General features: G+C 38.6%; 1 protein-coding gene across 10 annotated transcripts in view; it reads right to left on the reverse strand.

Moving 5' to 3' along the window:
- Positions 1 to 25,447, reverse strand: part of THSD4 (thrombospondin type 1 domain containing 4) — an 827,407-nt gene that overhangs the window by 32,690 nt on the left and 769,270 nt on the right. For all 10 annotated transcript variants that reach the window (XM_068275544.1, XM_068275543.1, XM_068275535.1 and 7 more), the window contains 5 exons: positions 20,450 to 20,625; positions 12,907 to 13,003; positions 9,651 to 9,878; positions 7,616 to 7,745; positions 2,396 to 2,600 (listed from right to left, as the gene is read on the reverse strand). In XM_068275544.1, coding sequence (XP_068131645.1) covers positions 2,396 to 2,600; positions 7,616 to 7,745; positions 9,651 to 9,878; positions 12,907 to 13,003; positions 20,450 to 20,625 — 836 coding nt within the window. The remainder of the gene's footprint in view (positions 1 to 2,395; positions 2,601 to 7,615; positions 7,746 to 9,650; positions 9,879 to 12,906; positions 13,004 to 20,449; positions 20,626 to 25,447) is intronic.

The following is a 25,447-nucleotide window of genomic DNA, read 5'->3' on the forward strand; positions in this document are numbered from 1 at the left end:
TAGTATGAGAGATTACCTACTCAATTTGCTCATAGTCATTACAGCCACAGGACACAAAGCAATCGCACATACTCGTATCCACGTTGACAAGTTAATTTTGGCACATAACAATATTTCTTCTCAAGCCTACACGTTTATGTACAGGTAGATCTGCCAAGCACCTTCATTCAGTAGTAGCTCATCATTAATAAATAAAGGCTCTAACAGAAGTAATTGCACTTTGGGTGCATACACACACACACACACACACACAATTTTGATTGGCCATCATACTACATGGAAGATCAAGATTGTGTGTGTATATGCACTCTTAAATCTGAAAATTATTTATATGAGCCTGGACGCAGTGTCTATTCCTTGAAACTCATAGCTGCAGCTGTGAAAGTGTCACCCTGGCCACCACAATGCATGCTGGGAAATGTAGTACATTAATGTGCCTACATCTCCTGTGATTACATTAAAGTGAACATCCGGACTAAAAATCGACTCAGCAGCACTGAAAAGGCTTGGTGTTTCTTTAACAGTTTCACAGCATCAGAACTTTGTTTCTCTTTTACAAGCCTTATTTTTAGCTGCACAGAAGAAAACTGCCCGGGCTTTTTCCCCCTGATGCTGTGCAAAGCATGATGGGATTTCTGATGTTTTTGTTCTAGTTCTGCTGTTTTGGTGCAATTTTTTTTACATTTTGAATTTGACATTTGAAGCCTAGCGTGTGCAGCTGGGAGGGGTTATTAGGACACAGGACAGTTGGAACTGTGTCTCCTGCTCCTTGTCCCCTCCTTTCAACCAAAAAGATGGCTGCCCCCATGACAAAGATGGCAGCCCCCATGCATCACAAACATTTGCCTGTTCTTTTAAAACAGGGTGGGTAAGAGATTATATTACCTATCTATTCTAATTAACATAACTAATGTAACTTGATGACGGTATGTTTGTTTAGGCTGAAGTTCCCCTTTAATGTACTACATCTCCCATTGTGCATTGCAGTGACCGGGAGGGGGGGGGGGGGGGACGGGACACTTCCTCTAAATGTAGTGTAGATGGGGAGCAGCCTACGGCATACAGGGACAGGGATGTGGGTGCTCTGCTCTTTGTTGTTTGAGCAGAGCTGTTACTTCTTGGTTTTTATTGATTTAAATAAGAGTAAAAAAAAAATCTTTAAAACACTTCTTTGGCTTTGGTTTGTGTATAAAAAAAAAGGTTTAAAGCTCCCCAATGTTGCTTTAAATGTGTACATTAAAAGAAAATGGAAAAAGCGGGTTGCAGGTCGCGGGTCGGGTTCTGGTAGCGGGTCTGCGGGAATTAAATTCAGCTGAAAGTGGGTTGCGGGTATGGTGCGAGTATGAAAAATTGGACCCGCTCAGGCCTCTCACTTGGACCTTCCCTTTAAGCACCCCTTCTCCCAACCCTTCAGGGTAGATTGGCCACAGTAAAAGCCAAATTACCCAGTGCAGTGTCAGGCCCTCTCCTCTTCTGCACTGTGCCTAACACTATTCAGAAGTGTCCCTTTGTAGGGATCCTGATGTGTGTCATGAGCATGCAGAGAAATGCTGGTTCATGGCGTTAGGCTTCAGTGCAGAAAAGAAGAAGAGACAGTGCTGGATTAGGTAATCATGCTTCCACTGTGGCTGCTCTGCTATTTAGATGGTCACCAGCTCTGCCCCCTAGATTTTGCCATATAAATGAAATGATTCAGGTGGCTTCACAGTAAGGCTGGCCCTGTGTCTTGTTTTACACAAAGGGGCCATATGCAATTTCCTTTTTCTCCTAAGTTTACTCCTAGGAGATAATTTTTCATCCTCTATTTAAAATAACTTTTCAGCATTTTTCAACTGAAAAAGTACTAAAAAGTAGATGAAAAGGTACTGTCAAAATTACTTTTTGTACTTTCTTGCTTGCTGGTGGTTTAAAAGGCATTTTATTGACAGGGTTTGAAAACATCACCCAGGAGAAATCTCGGGATAAAAAGTGAATTGCGTATGGGCCAAGATGTTGCAGTGAAATAATTTAAGTTCGTCAAAAAAAGAAAAAAAAAAAAAGTATATATAATTTTTTTGTATATTTTCAGATGCTGGTATGTAAACTTTAGAATTGAAAGAGGGGTACTAACTTTTCTGAGCATTGTAAAAATTGGTTCGTTCAAACATGTTTCTGCAAATTCTTATAGAAAGGAATGTATAGTGCAAAAGGAGAAAAATTAAAATAATTGGAAGGGAAGATAGATAACATTTTTTCCCATCTTATGTTGTAAAGCAAGAAACCAATATGACTGAAAATGTCAACAAATGCACTCCTAGTAGCACAGCAGTTACCCCCAATAGGATTGGATTACATAAACTACATTTCTATGTAATTGCAGTCTTAAATAATTTCTCCCCTTACATGTGTAACTTACTGGTGTCCAGTCTGTCCTGATTTGCCATTCACTGCAGATCTTCAACTGGCAGGTACTGGTTGTCTCTGGCTTTTCCAGGTTCTGGCAGCGATGTGGTTGTACAGTATGGGTACGGTTAGCATATATATGTCTGCACAGGATCTGACGATGCTGCATTCCCAAGCCACAGGTCTTACTGCACTCGGACCACTCTCCTATGTCCCAGCTAATTAAACAAAAAAAAGAAAAAGAAGCACGGTTAAAGCAAATTTCAGTTAATAACCACTGTAAAATGCAAAAGACAACATGTTAAGCAGCAATTTCTTTTTTTGTGGACAGCACAGTGGTTAGGTGGATGGCACTCCCTCCTAGCCATTCTAAAGTCTCAGCATCAAATCTGGGTCAGGACACTATCTGCATGAAGTGATACTCTGGAATGAAACTGCTCTTAAAGATCACTTCAGAAAGGATCTTTTGGAGATCTGGAAACAAGGGAAGCTGACACAAGTTTAAAGAATGTCCATGTACCAAGACTACTAAAGACTACTACTACTAACTACTGAAAGCCCTTCACACAGGGCGCTCCCTGAAAAAAAGGTTCTGAAGGTCACCCAGAGGTTGCCCATTAGTGGGGGGCAATGTACACATACTGCTCCTGGGGTACACCGGAGGGCTCCTTGAGCTCCACGTATGCCGTCCTGGCAGACTTGCGGAAGCAGCGTGGAGGTCGGTAGCCACCATGGGCTGCCGACGCACATTTTAAGGAGTATGCACAACCTAAGGTTCTTAATAGGGCTCAAAAGGGTGTGACTTCAGCACTGGCACAGAGGTCAGGGTATTTAAACCCTGACCAAAAGGAGCTCTGTGCTGTTACACCTATTTAGCGGTGTGTAGTCATGCCATTTTTTAATTCTGGCAGGCCAGTCCTGTCACCAATCTGGTCAGTCTTGTTATGCCAGTCCTGTCACACCAGTCCTGCCATCTCAGTCCTGTCATCTCATTCCTGTCATCAGTCTTGTCATGCCAGTCCTGTCACACCAGTACTTTTACATCAGTCCTGTTTAATAAGTTTAATAAGTTCTCGTTCTTGTCTCTGGTGAACCAGTCCTAGGGGTTGTGACCTGGTGGGCACCAGCAAGCAAAGTAGTCCATGATCCATCTCCTATTATTAGTGATGGCCCGACATCCCTTGCAAGGTGTGCTGGTGAAGACCCATACTCACTAGACTCCACACCCTGGGAGTGCCCACACCAATAACCAGTGCTAAGATCAACAGGACCCTGACACAGAATAGGCTAGACATTTGAAACATTTTTTTTTTACTTGATGCTGTAAAATAAATTACGTGCACCAATTCTTAATCAGATTTCTTGTTACCAGTACTATGAAGCCTCAAACTCTTATTAACAAGTAGAAATTAGTCAGCCCTGGAGTACGTGTCATATAGAATCATAACTAATTTTTCAGGAGAAGAAAAAATTGAAAACAACAGTCATACATTATGTATCTGGTCTACACTATAACTCATTAAGATTTGCATAATAACAAAGGCATATATTTAGAATTATTGAATGTAAAATATTTAATTTACCATACTGCAGCAGACAGGCGACATTTCCATCTCCTGGATGTTAAATTATGTATAAACTGCTTACACTGGAATATGTCAACTAAGATTATTTTGTGAGAATGATTAACCTTTTCAATATTGACATCAGAGTGTGGATGCTGGAGGTGGAAAAGATTGATATAACATGGCCCCATCATTACAGGCTTAGCTCAACCAGTCATATACTTATCAATAATGCTCAGCAGAGATGTGATCACTCTCATTGTTCTAGTAGTAGAAGGCTACATCTTAAAGATAAACTTCAGCTTACACCACGTTGTTTTAAACTCTAGATTGCAAGATGTATAAATTAACTGAATCACGATGCCCAAATAAAAGAAAAATTACCAACCGTGGGTCTATATTTGTTTAATTTATACTGAATAGATAACCCCACATCCTGTCAAAGATGCTAGTCTAATGCTGGGAACACATGATACGTTTTTGCAGTCAATTCTCTGCTTGATTCTCTTATCTTCCGCTCGTTTTTGTTATTTTTTTCCATTCACTTCTATGAGAAATCAAGCAGAAAACAATCGAGCGGAGAATCGTTCATGACGGGATTTATCAAACGAAGGCATCTATCGGAACGATTCTACCGCAAAAAAGAAACGTGTGCTACCAGGCCTTATGCAAGAGCTAAATTGCATTATTAGTCTGGGAATTGGGTAATTAGCATTAGTGGAGAGAATTAGTAATTGTTGAGTCGGGTCATCTAATTTACATTAAAATAAAATTTTATTTACCAAAAAACAATACAAAAATCTAAAATTGTATATACAAAGGAATGTCAGCACATGCAGCCAACACAAAATAACAATAATAGGACCACATACATATACATATATAATCAATCGTAAATTGGCACTCCTAAATACTAGGGACAAAGCAATGGGATTCTCTCCTATACCGATGGACCAATCTATGTCAATAGAGAAGGTCCAGAGTGGAGTTTTTCTGCCCGACGATGATGCTAGTATCTCATATAAATACAATTCAGCCAAGGTAGACACAATTCTCGATGCGTTTCATGAACAGAGAACATGGTAAAGTTCATTTTCTCTGGAGTAATTTCCCGGCTTCAATTATTGATTCAAAATGTAGGCTAGTATCCAGATAATTCATGATATTAACACACATTTTTTTCTTTTCAGAAGTTTCACTTAAACAAACAATAATCCCATATAGTAATAGTTTTTTTTATTTATTTATATAGTGGCATTATTTAAGAACCAGCTATATCTGCCTAAGCAGTCAGCTTGGCAGAAACGGGGGGCTCCAGCGTGCATCTCTGATATAAAAATGAAGTTAGAAGACGGACCATTAAGTACGGTATTTTAGCGTATGAGAAAAAGAGGGACTTCTTCTTTAAAAGAAGTATGGCGATGAACAATTTTAAAAATGTAACATAATTACTTAGTAATAAACCAATTATGACAAATCATTGAAACTCTAGGAGATAAACTGGTCCTTATTGAATTCAATTCAGTTTTCTCCTAGGTGATAATTTCACACCTCATCAATAAACTGCCTTTTAAGCCACCAGCAAGCAAGAAAATACTCAGGATAATTTTGACAGTGTGTTTGCACCTACTTTTTGGTAATTTTTCAATTGCACAGTGCTGAAAAGTTATTTTAGACAGAAGATGAAAATATATCATCTAGGAAAAAAACTTAGGAGAAAAAAAAGGAATTAAAAAAGCGCCATTGTGTGTTTTTCCCATGAGGTGTCTTTGCATTACCAAAAAAACATGTTTATAGCAACAGGACTCTTCAGCAAAAACAAAACAAAACAAAAAAAACAGAGTAGAACCTGGCTGATTAATACACATAGGCTCATAACCTCTTAATAACAAGGAAAGACTGTTGATGTAATACACATTTTATGAATATCTGGCTTCTTCTTCATCAATAATGCAGTATAGTCCAGTCAAGAGGGTGAGGTAAAAAGTTATTTCTCAATGTCCTTCATAAGCATCTCCCAAATCTCAAATCATTAAACATTGATTATTCTTTCCTTCTGCTTTCATGTGTGTAATCTTTGTAACGTTTTTATGTTTCCTCATAAACCTGTTATATGTGTCTATTTTTTAATTTCTTATAACCTTGGTCAATGTTTAAACTAAACGACTAAAAAAGAGGAGCATTGACTGACTCATTTGGTGGCATTACGCCGCAAAGCACACTACATCAAAAATACTACCTCTATAGCCATGAGTATTTAGTTCCTAAATATACGTCATTCATACGTAATATGCTGTCGTCTTTTTGTGTCACTTTTGCTCATGCATTTAGATGTCAAAGTGCATTGTATGAAGTCTGATAATGACTATCTCATTATAATCTGTCACGAGCGATATGGTTTGGGATGGTACAATTTACCTGGAGAATTTAACCGACCCTCTGCTCATTCTGAATGTACAAACAAACTGATTTGTAGTCTTCTTTTCTAAGAAAAGTACCATAGAATGGGTAGCGTGGTAACTGCAACAGCAATGCAATGCACAGGAGCCAGTTTTCTAGTGAATTAGATTAGTCTTATCTTTACAATGCAGGTTTTCTCATGAATATTATCATTCTATTTACTGTTGTATTTTTTGGCATCTCAATACCAACCCAAATAGATTTCAGTATTTGGTGGTACTATCCAAAAAAGATAGCAAAACTTCCTCCCCTGACATTGTACTTTTGCCCAGTTTTGTGCTTAGTGTGTGCAAATCTTTTTTTTTTTTATCTGAAAACTAGATTTTTTTTCTTATCTTGGGCCATTGTCAGTTAATACTATATTAAAGGGGCACTACAGTGAAAAACTGTAAAATTTAAGATATATGCAAACATATACAAATAAGTAGTAGATTTTTTCCGTAGTAAAATGAGCCATAAATGACTGCTACTTCTGACTTCTGGCTGATGACATCCCCTTTCTACTCTTTTTGTAATGTCTTGTCATCTTATCGAACTATATGCTGTATATAGGCCTAAGTGCAATGTAACTTCGCTAAGGTGTAACGAACATGTAGAGATAAGCATTTGTATATCTGTTTACTGAATAAACTCCTGAAACTTTGAAGACGTCTAAGAAGTTCTATCTCCTATGCTGTCGCTGTGATAAGAGTCGAGTTATCACACTTCCTGTGATATGGTGCCGAACTAAGGTGTAGTGTTGTTGCCCATAGCAACCACCAAAGATTTATTACAATAATAATTACTGATTATTGTGTGCAACAGTTTACTGGCAATCACTGTACAGATTCTGCTTGGCACTAGCCCAGCATCATGTTTAGTTCAATAAGGAAACTGTGGAAAGAAAATCTGCAGCAGGAACAACAAAAGCTACAAAGAGCTGACAATGCAGGTGGTGTATAATAGACTGAAAGCTCAAAAAACAAAAACGACTGTTTCAGTTTTCAAAAAACTTTGTAAAAAGTTTTAAATGCTGCAATACATGATACATTTTGGGCTAGGACCAGGCCAAACTGTTCCTGCTGTGAACCCAAGGAAAACTTAGCATTATAGACTACATATAGGACTCCTTAAAAGGTCCACCTTTTTATACTGATTTTTACTTTCAACAAGTACTCCATTTTGTGAATGAGATCTCTATTGTGTATATCACTAAATCAGATACTTACAATGCAGGACAAGGAAAGAGATTGCATGGCTCCTCTTCAGAACTGGGCTTGGTAGTGACATCACAGAAAGCATCCGATACCTCTTCATGCGTATTCTTGTTTACACAGTGAAAGATAGCATTCCGAGAACCTGAAATAAGACAAATTACAACTTTACCCTGACCATCACCATCATAGTTCCCATATTTACCATTATTCTGTTCGGTGTAGATCTGTAAAGTAAATTTGACACTGCAAAATACCTCATCCATCTCTCATCCTTTTGTGTCTCGTAATTTGCTATATATTTTGTTCATCATATTACACTTGTCACTGTAATTACTACGTCTACAAATTCTGTATTATGTGCCAGTGTCTATATTTGGTGTATACCATTGTCTGGATTATTAAATAGCCTATGTCAGTTTCTTATTCTGTACAGTGCCATGGAATATGTTGGCACTTAAGAAATCAATAATATCCGTTTAGAAACCTTTTCAAATTAATATAACCACACTAAAATGTATGTCTCTGATATGGTTGAACCTAAATGCATTTATTCTGTGATCCCATTTGTCCTTTGAAAACTTAGCTTACTATATAAATCAAATCAATATGTGTTAATGGCAATATAGAAGACTTAAAGGGCTTGATTCACAAAAGAGTGCTAATTTTCCCACAAAACGATAACAATTCCACGAGAAAAACGTTTAATTGCGCGCAAAATTTGCGATTGTGCGCAAGCACTCTTTTGTGAATCAAGCCCAAAGTGTCCCTGAGACATTGAAAAGAGAAGTATTTATACTTGCCTGGGCCTTCCTCCAGCCCCATGCAGGCGAAGAATGCTCCCGGCGATTGGAGAGTGATAGGGGCACGCGTGTGGCCAGGCATGTGTGACTGAGCGCAACTGACCAATTTACTGCAGCGGCTTGCGTTACAACAGAGCAAACCCAGGAGGGTGGGGAAGGAGCCCACAGCCTGCATGGGGCTGAAAGAAGCCCCAGGTAAGTATTCTGATTTTAAATCTGAATACTTCTCTTTTCAATGTCTCAAGTTTCCTTTAACCCTCACCACTGCCAAAGTTGCTAAACTGGCAGACAAAGCTATAAAAAAAAAAGTTGTGGAAATTATGTTAACAAAATATAGCTGCATTCCTCCAGTCAATAACAAATTACCAACAATGGCAATACTTCAAAAAATATTTTTTTTTTTTTTTTGGAAGTATAGTATATCACAGTAGCGCCATTCTTTTTGCAATTTAATTTTTTTTTTAATATTAATTTTCCATTTAAGTCTGATGTCTGTTAATAATTTCCAAAAATGAAAGTAAGTTTAGATAGCTCTTCTTTGCAGCCTTAGTTGGTAACAGTATTCTCTGTAGTATGTTAGGAGTACTACGGTTGCCATAAGACTGTTGGAAAAAAAACACTTTGCTGTGAGAGTAATTAGCTGCACAGAGCAGGAGACTTTGTTACTAATTTACAGCCCCTAGACTAATCCACTAACTGGCAGCAAACTTTGCCTCTCCTGTCTACTAGTTTCTCTTACAAAGAATGTGAAATGATTATTATTATTTAGTATCTATATCGCACCAACATCTTCTGCAGCACTGTACAGAGTATATTGTTTTGATGCTTGACTATTCCTCAGAGGGCTCACAATCTGATCCCTACCCTAGTCATATGTATCGTGTAATGTATGCATCATAGTCTAGGACCAATTTTGATGGGAAGCCAGGTAACTTATTTGTATGTTTTTGGGATGTGAGAGGAAACTGGAGTGGCTGGACGAAACCCATAAAGACATTTTATGCAGATAGTGCCCTGGCTGGGACTCAAACCCATCATTGCAAGGCGAGAGTGCCAACCACTATGCCACAGTGCTGCACATTAACACAAAAAATAAAGCAAAAAATCCCCCTCAGTCTGGATTTCCATTTACATAGTCATAGTTTGCATATTTCATAGTCTTGCCTCATCTATAACATGCAGGATTTCTTGTTTTAAAATGGGACAGAAAACTATACATATAGTCAGCCTCCCTTCACCCACCTCACCTTTCCCACAGGATGCTGAACATTCAGTAGAGCCCACTTGTTTCCAGTTATAGTCTCGGTTCCTTCTAGGAGGTTGTAGCGGAGGCACTTGATTGCCTGCTTCATGAGAAGGGGTCCTCCCAGGCTGCCTAGAAGGTCCACTTGTTATATCAGGATCACTGTAGGCAGCTCCATTCTCTGCAGGGTTTGCAGCATCTGTTACATCTAACTGGCCATTCAAAGGTTCACCTAAATATCAGAAACAGAATTTATTTCGCCAAGCATGACTGGGTCATGCCAGGAATTGGGTTTGGCACAAATACATAGCTCCAGAGAGGTACATAGGCAAAAGCAGGAGAAAGCTTCATAGATACAAAAAGCGTCAGAGTACAATAGGGTCATGACAGATATAGAGAAATACACAGATGCACAGTACATTTCGACGTCAGTATGCATTTCCAGAACATTGTTGAAAGTCTACCAAAACTCAAGCAGTTTAAGTGTGATGCCTGGTGGCTGGTAGTTTGACAAGAAAACGTTTTATTTTTGCTGTCCGCTACCTTGCAGTCCAACATATACAAATGTTGTTAAAGGTTTATGCTATCTTGTCTTAAAGAGAGCCTGAGGTGAGCTCATAAAATAAAAAAAAAATTATGCTAACCGATCCGGGGGGCTGAGCGGATCAGGCAGCCACCAAAACCGCCGCTCTCCACCTCCTGGCTGCACTGGCTCACTTTCACTTTTGTGATCTCTGGGTCACGATACTGGAAAGAGAGAGATCTCTCTCTCCCAGGGCGCAGGGAGGCGGGGGAGCGGCAGGGGGCACAGCCAGGGGGAGAGAGAGCTGCCCAATGGTAGCTCTGGAAAGCCTGCAGGAACACCCCTAGCGAGGGTTATGAACAGGGAATCCCTCTCTTCTACCCTCAGGGATAGCGGGACATTATGACGCTAATTTCGGGGGCTATAGCGCAGCGGTGGGGGGAACAGAGAGCGGCGGTGTGAGGACACAGAGGCATGTCACGAGACAGAGAACATGCCTCTGTGTCCCATCTGAAGCCCCCCCCCCCCCCCCCGCCACCTCGGGTTCTCTTTAACTAAGCCAAATAATGAGACATTTGCTATATATCATATAACATGTGCCATGCTGCTTTCTAAATGTAAAAAGTACATCTGGCTGTGGAGGCTGTAGTAATGTTAAACATTCACTGCATAAATGTTGGGGTCTTAGCGGGTTTATGGAATAGCCCAAGTCTTAAGAGTGACAGCTCTGTGCTTTCATGTGATCAAGGTAGGCAGGAGTTGGAATATTTACCTGCAGACAACCAATTATGACAAATACGAGAATCTTAAGTACCTGTGTTGGAAATGGAATTCATTAAGAAAGACTTACTGGGTACTCTGCCAACTATGGAGAGCCAGAAATTCCAACCCATTGGAATTTTACTTTTTATTGGCTTACAAATTGTATGTTCAGAACCAAGCATTCAAGAGCACTCGTTCATCTTTACCAGACCTGAAGCATGCCACTAAGCATATGGCATTCTCATCCTCTCAGCATGTAAATGCACACACACACACGTACACGCACGCACGCACGCACGCACGCACGCACGCACGCACGCACGCACGCACACACACACACACACACACACACACACACACACACTACAAAAAGGCATTCCCTTTCTGAAAATATAATGAAGCCAGTAAAAGGTATCACCCCACAATGGTGTTTCCCATACCTATTCTCAAGTTTCATCAACAGGGCACATACAGTATTGTGAGGAACCACACATAAACAAAAGTAAAGTAAGGGCTTGTTCACACTACAAGAGCTTTTCTAAGGTGCATTGTGATTTTAAAAGCTCTTGCAAATGTTATCCTATCTGTGTCTTCACACTGTGGCGATGTGATTTTGCAAAAATCCCTCATAGCATTGCATTAGCAAGAGCTTTTTTTAAATCACTAGCATTTAAAAAGCTCTTGCAGTGTGAATCAGCCCTAACTAATGCCTCAGCAATACTAAGCTATGTGTTAGCTTTCCCCAAACATGCAACATTTGGCACATTTGGAACATGAGAACAAGTTTGGAAAACAATGGACTAAAAACATCATTTTTCCGTCTTCTGCTATGTACTGTATGCATACTGTATGTATATAATATTAGGATATGTAGATTCATGAAATCAAAGCTCTAGAGAGACATGAAAATTAGCCCAAGGGCAGAAAACACCACACTAACTTCCTCAGAGAGGATCACAATGGTCTGGGCACCTTTTCCTCTTTGTTTTGTGTCTTCTCCCCTGGCATGGCTGTAATGTGTTTTGCTAAATTTGCAGGGTGTTCTGCCCTATTTCATCAGATAAAAAGGTAAAAGAGTGGCAGGCCTGTCATAGTGGCTCCTTTTAATGTCCTATAGCTGTTACTGAAGCAGGCAGGATTTAGCAGCCATCTTAGAAGATGTGACTGGGGCATATTTCTCTCTGTGATGGGGTCATGAAGAATCATGCAAACTAAAGCAGTTGCCTGGCAGCCAATGGATGAATCAGGTAATTTGGGTAGTTGGCTTGGAACCAATGGCCAATCAGATAATGTGGGTGCCACAGTAGTTCCAGTGCTTCCAAAGGCACACATGTTGATAGGTGCAATTAATAGCTTAGGGCAAATCTCCATTTATAGCCTGGCCCCTAACTTGGGCCAGGCTATAAATGGGTGCCTATGGCAGTGTCCAAACTACCGTGGTTGATATTTAGTTGTGAATTGTTGTGGAATCAGCAGGGATCAGGGTGAGACATTGGTTGGGGGTTCAGTTGGGGTTAGGTATTTTGCATGGGAAAGTATCAGTTAAGGATTGATTGGGGGGATGGTTAGGATTAGACATTTTGGGCTGGGGGATTGGTAAAAGCAAGGCATCGGTTGGTGGGTCGGTTAGGGTTAAGCATTTGGCAGTGGGGGAACCAGTTAGGGCTAGGCATCAATAGAAATTGGGCCTTTGTGAAAAAAATGGGTTAGATTAGGTGTTAGAAAAATATCTGTAAAAATGTACTGATATTTTACTATTGGAATTATATGGTGAAGCATAGGTAATTTTACTGATATTCTACTAGCGTCTTTCTCTGGCACCTAAATTACCACATTGCCCTTTTTGAATGAACATCTAGTGGGAATCTTCTTGGTGAGGTATTTTGATTTCTCCTTACAGGTTAATTCTTTAAAAAAAAGATTAATGCTTAGGTTTATGATTTAAGAACACAATACCTTAAGACCTAAATCTTACCTGGTCTCCGGTTTGTTGGTAATTGTGAACTGATAGTGTTTGGATTTGGAACAACATATTCATAATGAATTCCAGGATTTGGTTGCTGGTGTATCATCTAAATTAGAAGCACAAATCTTGTTTAAATAAATTCTAAATTGGTAAAATGTTAGTTATGTGAATGAGTCGATAGTCCACATGCAGATTGTTTTCTCTATACAAATTATAGAATTATTCTTCATAAAAACATTCATGATTTTAACAGATGGAACATTGTCTTATATGGCCACTAGGTGGCACAGTTGTGATGAAATACCCACAAATGAAAAGGTTTACATTGAGGTCACAGACAGCATTGTCAACTGGGTTTCATTTTGATCCTGGCATTTTCTAAATGCATCTGGCTGTCTTGCAAAATGTCTACAACCATCAAAATCTTTGTTTTTTTTTTAAGAAACGTATGAACCATTGAAAATGTGAAATCATTTGCCCAATTTTGCGAGCTCACCACAGACACACACACGAGGATAGCTAAACTCTGAGGGTATTTTACAACTGGGCAACAACCAGAATTATTTGCAAATGACCATCAGGGAAATGGTCATAGCTTCTCCCTTTATGAGCAAGAAAAAATGTGAATAACTGTTTGTAAACATTTAGCCACCTGCTGCATACATTTAAACTTTCACACAACATAGTTCACTTAAACAAACTGTAATTTCCATAAAAACACCTTGGGTTTTGTAACATTTACTGTATCTGTAGTAAAACTTTAGTCTACTCTCACCCTCAATATTTGTGTGTCCAGAAGACCCATGAGAGTATTCACAGATGTAAATTTTGAATTATCAATGACAGTACCAGTCACTTAAGATTTATGTATATCATGTTTCTGAACTTGGCGGATCAGTCAATATACACACAAAATGATAGTGACTTATTTAATTTAACACGGTCTTTTAGTATGCCAACTAAAAAAAATATTGATAAGTATAAATATAATAAACAAACTTGTTAATACTCAGTTAAAAAATAAAAAGGGCATTACATTGTAAGCCTATTTGGCAGGGTCCTCTTCTCAGTGTGCTCTTCTCCACCACCATCTGGACTTAATAATCTGCAATATTTATCCCTACATTGTTATATCACTACTAGTGACCTTAGCCTGCTTAAAAACGGGTTAGGTCTGTCACTGCACATGCGCCCGCCGCGCACACTCGCCACGCGTGCTCGCGCTGCCCGCCTGTCCGCCCCTTGGCCCGTCATCCCTTGCCGCACGTCACTCCCCCCCCAGTGGCTCTGCGTCCCTGCACATGCGCAGAGCGCTAAAGGGACACACACACGGACATGGGATGCAGAGACACTTAGGGATTATTATAGAGGATTTTGTGCACCATTGTTAAATGCTACAATGTTCCTCTGTAACATTGTATCCATTGTGCAGCACTGCCTAATATCTTAGCACTTTATAAATAAAGTTTAGAAAGAGTAATAATAAATAGATTATGTATTCATAAGTTTAAAAAAGTTTTGATACTGCTAGTTCTTCCTTAAAAACCTTAAAAAAACAGACAAATAAGCAGCATGTGAAATAAGCATTTCTTGCCTTTCTGTAAAACAGAAATAACCTTAGAGCTTGGAAATTATATTTCATCTCCATGCGCAGTCACAGCTGTCAAAGAAAAATTATTTTAGAGCTTTGTTCTGGACACTGTTCCAATTTTAACATAGTGTATCAATACTGATACACCGTACTTTTTCAATATTCAGTTATAAAAGTGAATTTATATTGTAATTTCTGAGAAATAAAAAAGTTAAGGATTTGTAGTGTATTTATTGCTCAATTGTGTCTAAGGGCCTGTACACACTGCTGCGCTTGTGCTGCGTTTTTAAAATCGCATGCCTTCATGAAAATAGAAAAATCGCATCTCACCAGTGTGTACAGGTCTTTATGATTTTCATGATTTTTCAAAAGACCTTGAGATTGAAAACGCATGCAATTTTAAAAGCGCAGTGCAATTGCAACAGTGTGTACAGGCCCTTAAAGGACAACTGAAGAGAGAGGTATATGGAAGCTGCAATGTTTATTTCCTTTTAAGCAATACCAGTTGCCCTGCTGATCCTCTGCCTCTAATACTATTAGCCATAGCCCCTGAACAAGCATGCAGCAGATCAGGTGTTTCAGACTTTAAAGTCAGATCTGACAAGACTAGCTGCATGCTTGTTACTGGTGTTATTCAGATACTACTGCAGAGAAATAGACCAGCAGGGCTGCCAGGCAACTGGTATTGATTAAAAGGAAATAAATATGGCAGCCTCTGTATACCTCTTACTTCAGTTCCCCTTTAAGCATTATGTGTGTGATTTTGAAGCACTTGTCTGCAGCACCCAATTTAACTAGCTTAAATCAATTAAATTGGGTGCCTCAGTAGCAATGTTAATTTGGGTGCCGGGCACCTGCTTCAAAGTCGAAATATGGCAGGGGTGCCAAGGCTCAATTATATAGATATGGTTTATTTTTACCTTTATTTTTTTTACCCCTTTAACCGCTTCACATCCAGACTTTGTTTCCACCTTATGGACCAGAGCAGTTTTTACATTTTAGCCATGTCGTTTTTTAATCAGCAATAACTTTATCCCTACTTATGACAACTAAATGAAATATATATTGTTTTTTTTTTCCAAGACAAACTAGGCTTTTATTGTTTGCCATTTGTTCCCTCAAACTATTTGCTTTCTATGCATTTTGACAGGAAAAAAATAGAAAAAAAAAACACATTACTTCTCAGTTTTCCCACTCCAGTTTAAAAATAAAAATCTCTACTGCAGATAAAAAACACACAATTTGTTAGGCTATTTGTACCGTTCATCACAAAATTTAGATTATGTTCCTATCACAATTTATGGTGAAGATATTTGATTCTGAAATAATGCTACAGCGTGTATTTTTCACTATGAACTGAGAAAATAAAATTAATTTTAAAAGGTACAAATCAATCATGTTGGCTCAGGGAACATGCATACCCTTTCACCAATTGGTGCTCCAACAGATCGTGCCATAGGTGTGCACAGGAGCAATGCCCAATTGTTCACAGCTGTGCTTCAGCTACAAGCCTTGTGACTTAGAGGAAGTCACAGAAGATGTAGATATACTGTAGTGGTGGATAAAGTGGTTAAAATGCATTAATAAAACAAACCTTGAAAAAAATTATCTCCTAAAGAAAATCTATTTTGTCTCCTTCAAGAAATTATGGTACATGCTGGATATATTGCATAGGTTTTAGAAGTAGTAATAGTTATTATTGAAACAACAATTTAGCTGAAATGTCAAAATTGCTCTGTCCCATCCATAAGGGATAAACAACCTCTAAGGCTGGAACCACACTATAAGCGCTTTTTGTGAGCGCTTGCTGACCACTTGTGATTCCTTAAAAATCACTCCCATTCACTTTCATCAAAATCACGGTAAAAAGCACATAAAAAATGCAGCGATCGTGCTATTTTTATGTGATTTTTTCCCGTGATTTTAATGAAAGTGAATGGGAGTGATTTTTAAAAAGCGCTCAGAAACCACTCAGCAATCACAAGCACTCAGAAAAGCGCTTATAGTGTGGATCCAGCCTAAATGAGAGAAATTTGAAAACGAAGTATATGTGTTTAATTAAAAAATCTAAAGGGCCATTAAAATATTAATTTTACCTGCTACCTGGGTGGGTATCTGGTTGCCTATTTATTAAATGAGTGACCAGACAGCACCATCAACCCTCCATCATTACATGTAGAAGGAAAGGAGCTACTTGTTCCTAAAGGGAAGCACACCCTCATGATTACTTTCTCCTAACTCTTATACAACTGCATTGATGATTGAGGGCTTTGAGGAGGGGAAGCAATGGTGTTTTTTTTTTTTTTTTGTAACCATTACCTGGAACATTCAGTTCCAAAGTGATGGTCAGGAATCACTATCAGTTCCTGAAGTGCCAAGATCTACATTTTTCTCTGATCTCAGGACATTGCCATTTACTGCAAGATTTGTAAAACAGGTCAGATAAGTGTTATTAACTCCTTCGGCTGTTTTTCTTCAGGGCAGACTACCTGTTTTTTTTTTTTAAACCAGGACTTTTAACTAGAGAAACTCTAACATGAAAAAGTAACAATCGTGAATCCAGCTTATTAAGTTATGAGATGGTACATTTAGGCTGTGCACACACAAGAGAATCTATTGGTAACATTTTAGGCAAACAATCATTCCAATCAATTGTACAGTCTGGAAAAATTAGAACAAAAATGACAAACCAACATATACATTCATAGCATAGCTCTTCCTTCTGATTTGTAGTTCCCAGCAAGTCTCAATAGGTTTTAGCAATATTGATCAATCATTTGTACAAACGTGCAATGGTTTATGCATCACTAAGATATTTACATCCACATTCTTTTCTTTAATCCTTTTGTTTACTTAATAAGAAAACAACAGTTTCTTAATCCTTTCACATTGGTCATTAATGTGCCATGTATGTAGCGATCTGAGTGTATGAACGACCATTTGATTCGATCATTTTATAGAATTGAGAGAGAATCGAGTGTGTTCCAGAATTTCCAATCAGTGAAAAGTGGCTGATTTCATGACGAATCAACCAGCTTAGTCGATCGAGCAGGTTGCAAGATATCGGTCGATCGCACAGGAATCGACTACAGTTCACATGTCATTCAATCGACTCTGAATCGATTTTTGCATGACATGGGTCAGATTGAATGTGAAGGTGAATTGCATAGGATATCACTTGTAGTGTATAGGTCACTAGTCGTTTGACTTTTGATCAACCATAAGTCGATTCCTTAATAAAGTCAATTGCTTTGTCGATTGAATCAGATGTATGTATGGCTAGCCTAAATGAAGTCACTCCTCCTGATTATTGGCCAATCCAATAATTTCCATCAGACCCTTTGTGGACTGAGAGTAAATATTGCCCCGTGTACAAGCCCCTAAATGATTCAGTAAATTATTTGTATCTCTAAAAAAAAATTAACAGTATATTTCTGAATTCGCATATAGATTTTGTATTCTAGTAATCGCTCTGGCAAAAAACATTGTTTTGAGAGTACACTTAAGTTAAAGAAATAAAACAAACCTGTACAGCACTGAATTGATTGAACATAGCCCATTAAATGTGTACCGTTCCTTAGCACAGTTAAATATTAATAAGCTATTGTACTCTCTGGGATAATTATACAGAGATTTACCAGGAGCTTGCATAAAATGCCCATGACAGACAGTAATTCACCTCCTGTCTGACAATGTGTTTTATTTTAGTAGGGGGTAGGAGATTCAGCTTCATCACATAGCAGGTTCCTCAAAGATTTGAAAACATTAATGGAATTTGTATTGCAGTAAGAAAACAATGAGTGTGTCTTGGAATCTGATGTTTATGGTGGCTACAATGGTCACTTTAGAAGGAATCAATTGTCACTACTAACAAAAGAATATTGATATAAACCCATCTGCTACATTTTAGCATTACTGGAAGACCTGTGACATCACTGAGTGTGAACTCCTCATCCACTTTATTCAACTGGCTGTAACACTGAGAAATCTGTTTGGAAAATGTAGATGTAATTTGTTTTCCCCCCCAGAAATAAGATCCGAATGGAGAAACAACAGAGGTGGGGAGGGCTGATGGATCTGTTGATTAATTGCTTCACTTACTTTGAAGACATCCATTATATTTTGGAGCAAATGTTTTAGGGAAGCAATCTGTCTTTCCTCAGCCTATTTTCTGCTCTAGATTATAGCACCAAATGTATAATTCAAATCCTTAAATCTTGTATTTGCAGCAAAGATTTATGTCATTAATGTGTAGTCCAGCCAAAGGACATTCTGTAATTCACAACAGTTTTTTTTTCATGCACAGCTGAATATATGTAATCTAAATAACTAAATATGTAACTGAAATGGCAAAGTGGCTTCTGTTTTAAGGTGCACTCAAAAATGACAGCTACTAGTAGAATAGTATATTTAAACTGGCAAGAGCTCTGAAGCCAAACAGCATCTGGCTTATGCAGGGCCTGTACTCAACCAGCTAAAGGCACATGTTGTGCAACTGCGCTCCAGCAGAACCTGAAATCCACATAAACCATATCCAATATAAAAAAGAGACACTGGTATTATTATTATTATTATTATAGCTGCTTCTAAATTTGAGTGACAGGTGAGCCATTCAATAGTATATCAGTAAATTCCATTACCAATATTCTACTATCAGACTTGTAATCATTCCTTCTTTGGTGCTTTTGCTCATCAATCATCTATTTGCCCTTCTCCCTCTTCTTACACTTACCCCAACTTCCTGATCCCTAACCATTTAGAGAAAATAATGTATATGACCATTTGTGTTTAACTAACTGACATTTACAGTACTTACAGCAGCAGTTGTTTGCAATATGGACAAGCCATACCTAATTCATCAGAGGCCAAAAAGTACATACAAATACAGGCCAAAAGTACACTTTTTGGCCTCTGATGAAGCAGGTATAGCCTGTGAAATGCTGTGAGGCCATATACACCCCAATGTCTGTCTTAGGTGAGGACACAATACAGGTATTTAATTAAAGGGTGATTAGATAGTCCTGAAGGGAAAAAGTCAGTTGTCAATCAACATTGAGAAAAGGCTGCTGTGCGACCCTTCCAAGGTACCCAACCAATGTTGAAAGCCATGTGAAACGAAGCAGGTAACTTCAACGCATGGCGCTCAGTGCCAAATGCTGAAGCTGGGTGCCAACATAGCAGCAATGCTATGATGCTTGCCCCATGCAAGAGTAATTCTGGGATTTGGCGATCACCACACCCCAATTACATCTCCTTCCGAGTTGCTACAACTCGGAGGGAAATAGTATTTAACACCGCCGGAAGTTTAGCGGCAGCAGGGAGAACCATCATTCAGCTCGCCCTGTGCCCAACTCACCAGCAGCCATATAACACATACGCCATGTTGAAAGGTATTTGGCAGAGACTATGTGCTCAGTCATGTTAACCTTTTGTGTACCCAACCTACATGGATGGTTAACATAGGTAAAGCGTTAATACGTCTCTGGGGGTACCTAAACTGTTGTATTTGTTTATTTGGGGGGGTAAATTAAAAATAAATATATTGAGGTAAAGTATCAATATATTTATTGAAACTGCAGTGATGTACTATAAACATGTTTTTCCTGACATATCCATGTTGAACAGTTAATGCATTCCCAAAGTGTCATCATGAATTTCAGGTACACTTGCAGCCTTGTTTTATTTTTAATCAATGCTTAATTGGGATTTTTCACTGACTGCTTGTTATTGGCGCTGTCCACATCAATAATAAACTACACCCAGGATTAATTATAACAAGCTAAATATACTCTAAAGCTAAATGAAGTGGAGAAAAAGAAATCTATTATCTGCATCAAATTGTAAAAGTATTTTGTGCTGGGAACAAATGATATAATTTGAACAAACAGGTTGTTATTGTTACATTCTGCACAATGTTTAAGTTAATATTGTGTTATTTTTTTACATTAAGGTTGTACTTACATAAACATCCAGCGCTTCATTAGTTGGCCCTTCAGCTAAAAAAGATTCCCCCGCAGTGCTAGATATTTCATTTGGTCGTTTATATGTGAACATTGTTCCTCCTCCTTCATATTTTCCAGGTCTGTCAATTGCCCAGTTCCCATTGATGATTGATCTGCCTGATCGGCTTCGGAGAGCTGGCGGAAAGAATTCCAAAGGTGAATTGTATTACCTTGCACTGCAAAGCTGCTTTATTGCTTTACATCATGAAGAGCTTTATTAGACATGACCTGCCACTGCTGAAAATGCCATCGTGATTGCAGATTAGAAAAAAAAATGAAGGAAAATTACCACTACATAGCAAGATCAATAAAGATGATGATAATTAACGTATTATAACATGTCTTCAAGTTTTGCTGTGGCCTTTAAAAATTCTTAAAAATGACATATGTCACGTCACAGATTATATAATGTACGTTAAGCAGAATTCTCACCAATAACTCCTAAACTAAGCTACAGAACTACATTCGATTTTAAGAGGGGGTCTGCTGAATACACTAGCCCTGCTAACACCTCTGTGCCTTTTTTGTATCTTCAAATTTGTGTGTTTAGACGTAATATGTAGAAAAATGTACACACTTAAAGTGACATTGAAGCAAAAATAAATAAATAATTAAATAATGAATTGGTTGTGTAGTACTGATAATTAATAGAACATTAGTAGCAAATAAAATAGTCTCATTTATTTTCAGTTATATAGTTTTTTTTATAACATTACATCATTCTCTAATATTTGCATTTTACACACTACATGATTTTACAGAGTAAGCTAATGAAATTTTGAACTTTCCTCTGCAGAAAAAACAAAATACAGTGACAGACACTTGAGATAATATGCTTCAGAAGACAGAGCACTCTGCGACTTTGAAAGTCGGAGAGATCGGTGAAGTTCTTTTGCATTGTAGTTTCTTTAAGGTGCATACACAATTCAGATTTTATGCCCGATTGTTGTTCAAACTGGATGTTTGAATGACTTGTTATTCAAACAAAAAGTTGTTCAAACTATTGTACACCCAGACGACAAAACGTTTGAAATGCTAATTACAGCTCATTTACATTTTGTTTGACTGGTCAATGGATTAGATAGAACAATGGACTAGATCATATGACTGATCAAACGACTTGTTGTTTGAAAGTCTATTAGTGTCAAATTAATAGACTTTCAATCAACAAGTCGTTTGTACACATGTATGGACCTAACTGTAGTTTGAACGACAGTTAGTCCACGGGTCCGTCAAGTGGATCAGTGAAAACTGCTGCTATCAGTCTAACAATCATTCGTACACACAAAACTGTTGTTCAAACGACCGGTTTGAACGACAAGTTGTTCAGAAATATCAGTCGTTTGCATGTACCTTAACTCTTCCTGTACTGTAAACAATATTAAACTCATATCTCTGCTGCTGATGTTTTATTTCTTAGCTGTACTACACATATAAATCATTATATCATAAGTTTGTTTTCACTTCAGATTTCCTTTAACGGCATAGACTTACACTATACAGATGACCAGTTGCCGATTAACCTATTTAAATGGGAGATGTTCCACTATGATTTTTCCCTTTTTATTTTTCTCTTTTAGGCTGCATACACACCAAGACGTTACAGGCGCACGTTAGTGCGCCTGTAACGCTCCCCCAACGCACAGCAATGTAACACAAGTGGGCTGTTCACACAGCCCACGTTGCGTTACATTTAACGCTGCACGTTCTGTGCAAAGTGCAGCATGCTACGGCGTTGGAGCGGCTATAGCCGCGTTAGACTGTTTGCACATGCGCAGTGGGGGGTGGAGAGGAGGCGGGGAGAGCCAGCTACAGAAGCCGCGCACATGGCTACTTAATATTCACTGCACTGGCGGGCGCTGATTGGCCGGCGGGACCACGTGATGCGGAGTGTCTCGCTCCGCATCACGTGGTCCCGCTGGCCAATCAGCGCCACTCTGGGAGACATTATAGGACTCGAGCCGCCTAACGCGGCTCACTCTACCGTCGGCTCTTGCAGCACCATACGTTGTGTTAGGTGCACGTTATGCGACCTTAACGTGGCACCTAATGCAACGTCTTGGTGTGCCTTAAGAAGCCTTAAGGAACAAGCGATGCAGCCATTTTGAAAAGTCACGGGGCGCCCGTGTGAACCAGCCCTTACTGAGTTGTTCACTGCTTTTCCTAGAAGTTAAAAGACAAAGAACAGATGGCCTACAGCATGGAATGTGGCATCCCTATCTCTGTTATTAGAATAGGTCACATCCTCTGGTTAAATTTAGCATTATATAACATGAAAATTCGCATCTGAAAAAAATGAATGCAAAATGTAATATCCATTTGGAAACTCAGCCGAAATTGCAGCTGGAAGGCTCTCATGACCAACAATCAAGCGGCTCAACTGCCTTACAAACAATCTCAGGACATGCAGCATTTTGAGCACAGTAGCGATCAATGCTAAAGTATATAAGCGCTGCATAAAATGCTTAAACCGATTATGCAGCACTTTGGGGACCCGAGCGATCGTCTTTTAAATAAAACTTTAAACACTCAGCCGGTGTCTTGATTTCCTTCTTCCGTCTGTAGCTCCGCACCCTAAAGGAAGAGGTCACACGTGCTTCTCTGATTGGTCCTAGAGACGCACCTATGCCCTCTTCCTTTAGGGGCGGTGCTACAAACGTAAAAATAATGCCTAGTAGGTATAATACATTTTTATAAAAAAAAAAAAAAAAAATCACAAATCGCAAGTGCTGTACAGTTTACTGTCCAGCACTTCCAAGCATTGGGAAATCATGATCGCAAGCACCCTAGGAATTGCTGCAAACAGCACTGCAGTGATTCCTAGTGGGTTCCAGGCCTCAGTGATGTTACAACTTTTGGCCGTGCAAATGAATTCTCTTAGTGAATTAAAATTCTGTTTTGAATGCATATATCCACTAATATGGAGAAACACTTATGCAGTGATTTTGCTCCAGCTGGCAAGTATCTCTAAAGGTTACATTGTGATTTCATAGAAATATATGTTTGACTGATTTTGAAAACGTACACTTCATTTCATGCTTATTTCCAGACATCCATCTTTCAACAGCTTGTTTATTAACTCCAATTTAGAACTCAGCAGTATTACTCAGCATTATTCAGACAACATATAAGAGCTGGAATTAGTCAAATGTAAACATTATGTTTTCTATGAAATGAGTCCAAATGAGGAAGGTTTTAGGGTTCGGTAAACATAGCCTGTATTTAATTATTTTGAAATAAATTCTGCAGATAAAGTGGTCATAATGTAATCTATGGTAACCCAATAGGTCAGGATTACTGCTCTCTGATCCCACTCTGCTGAGATTTTGGCAAGATGCTCTGCATAAAAAGTACCCTTCCCTGCAATGCAGTCTGTGGAGGGGTGGAATATCACTCCTTGCGGTGCCTGGAAACTGGAAGCAGCAACTCTGTGTTGAGCTACAAAGTTAGCTTCCAAATGTTCCTTTATATATGACCATGCCCCCTTTGTGTGGCTTTAAAACCTAAATACTCTCATTGGTCACTTTATGACTGCTAAGCCTCTGATTAGCCAAGATGTCTTGGTCAATGAGTTGTTTAGCTGTCATGGGTAGAAATAGAATGGTATAAAAGAAGTGTTTTGATTTAATATGGCCATTGCCAAGAAGGGAGGCATGCAGAGTAGACTGTTACCAATCAATTCAGTTGCAAAAGAAATTCAAAAAGGGTTCTCTTGAACTCTGTAGTGCTGCATGTATAAGTGTAAATATACAATTGGTGTGTTGCACTAGGCCCAACTACATTGGTTGGTGGACCTAAAGGTAACATTTTGAATAAAAAGGAGATTTTTTTTTTTTATTCATTGAGTTTAACAATGATAATGGATTCCCATTTACATAAACAGCACTGAGGTTCCAGTTTCAATTCAGATTGTCTACAGAAGTTTTGATTGAAATAATGACCAAAATATTTACAGTATAACTGGTCACTGTAGAGCAGTGCATGTTTTGTGGAAATCCAGAGGCTGTTAATCAGCTCTGCTGAGACACTAATTGCCTCACCTGTGCAGGTTTGTGGTTTCCTGCAAAACATGTACTGTTGGTGGACCTTGAGGACAGGGTTGGGGAACACTACTGTAGAGAATGTTGGGTCAGCATCATCTCCAGTAACTGAATCTGGGGAAATCTGTACACAAGATGAAAGCTCAAAAGCCAATAATGTGTACAGCTGATCTTTGAGCCCTCAGGAAACACTGCATTAAAAAGAGACCCAATACTGAATTGGAAATCACTGCATGTGTGCTCAGGAATACTTCTGAATACCATTGTCTGTGAAGCCAAGTTTTGCTGCATACACAAATGCAACTTAAAATTATCTCAAGGAGGAAATAAATTATATATTAACATAATACATTTATAACATCCCCTTTCCTAGGGCTTAACCACTTGAGGTCCACCGTCTTTCTACCCCTTAAGGACCAGAGCCTTTTTCTCCATTCAGACCACTGCAGCTTTCACGGTTTATTGCTTGGTCATACAACCTACCACCTAAATGAATTTTACCTCCTTTTCTTGTCACTAATACAGCTTTCTTTTGGTGCTATTTGATTGCTGCTGCGAGTTTTAGTTTTTATTATATTCATCAAAAAAGACATGAATTTTGACAAAAAAAATGACTTTTTTAACTTTCTGTGCTGACATTTTTCAAATAAAGTAAAATTTCCTATACATTTGAGCACGAAAGTTATTCTGCTACATGTCTTTGATAAAAAAACAAAAAACATTCAGTGTATATTTATTGGATTGGGTAAGTTATAGCGTTTACAAACTATGGTGCCAAAAGTGAATTTTCCCATTTTGAAGTATCTCTGATTTTTCTGACCACCTGTCATGTTTCATGAGGTGCTAAAATTCCAGGATAGTATAAATACCCCCCAAATGACCCCATTTTGGAAAGAAGACATCCCAAAGTATTCACT

This window comes from Hyperolius riggenbachi, chromosome 3, assembly GCF_040937935.1.
Source record: "Hyperolius riggenbachi isolate aHypRig1 chromosome 3, aHypRig1.pri, whole genome shotgun sequence".
Taxonomy (NCBI): domain Eukaryota; kingdom Metazoa; phylum Chordata; class Amphibia; order Anura; family Hyperoliidae; genus Hyperolius; species Hyperolius riggenbachi.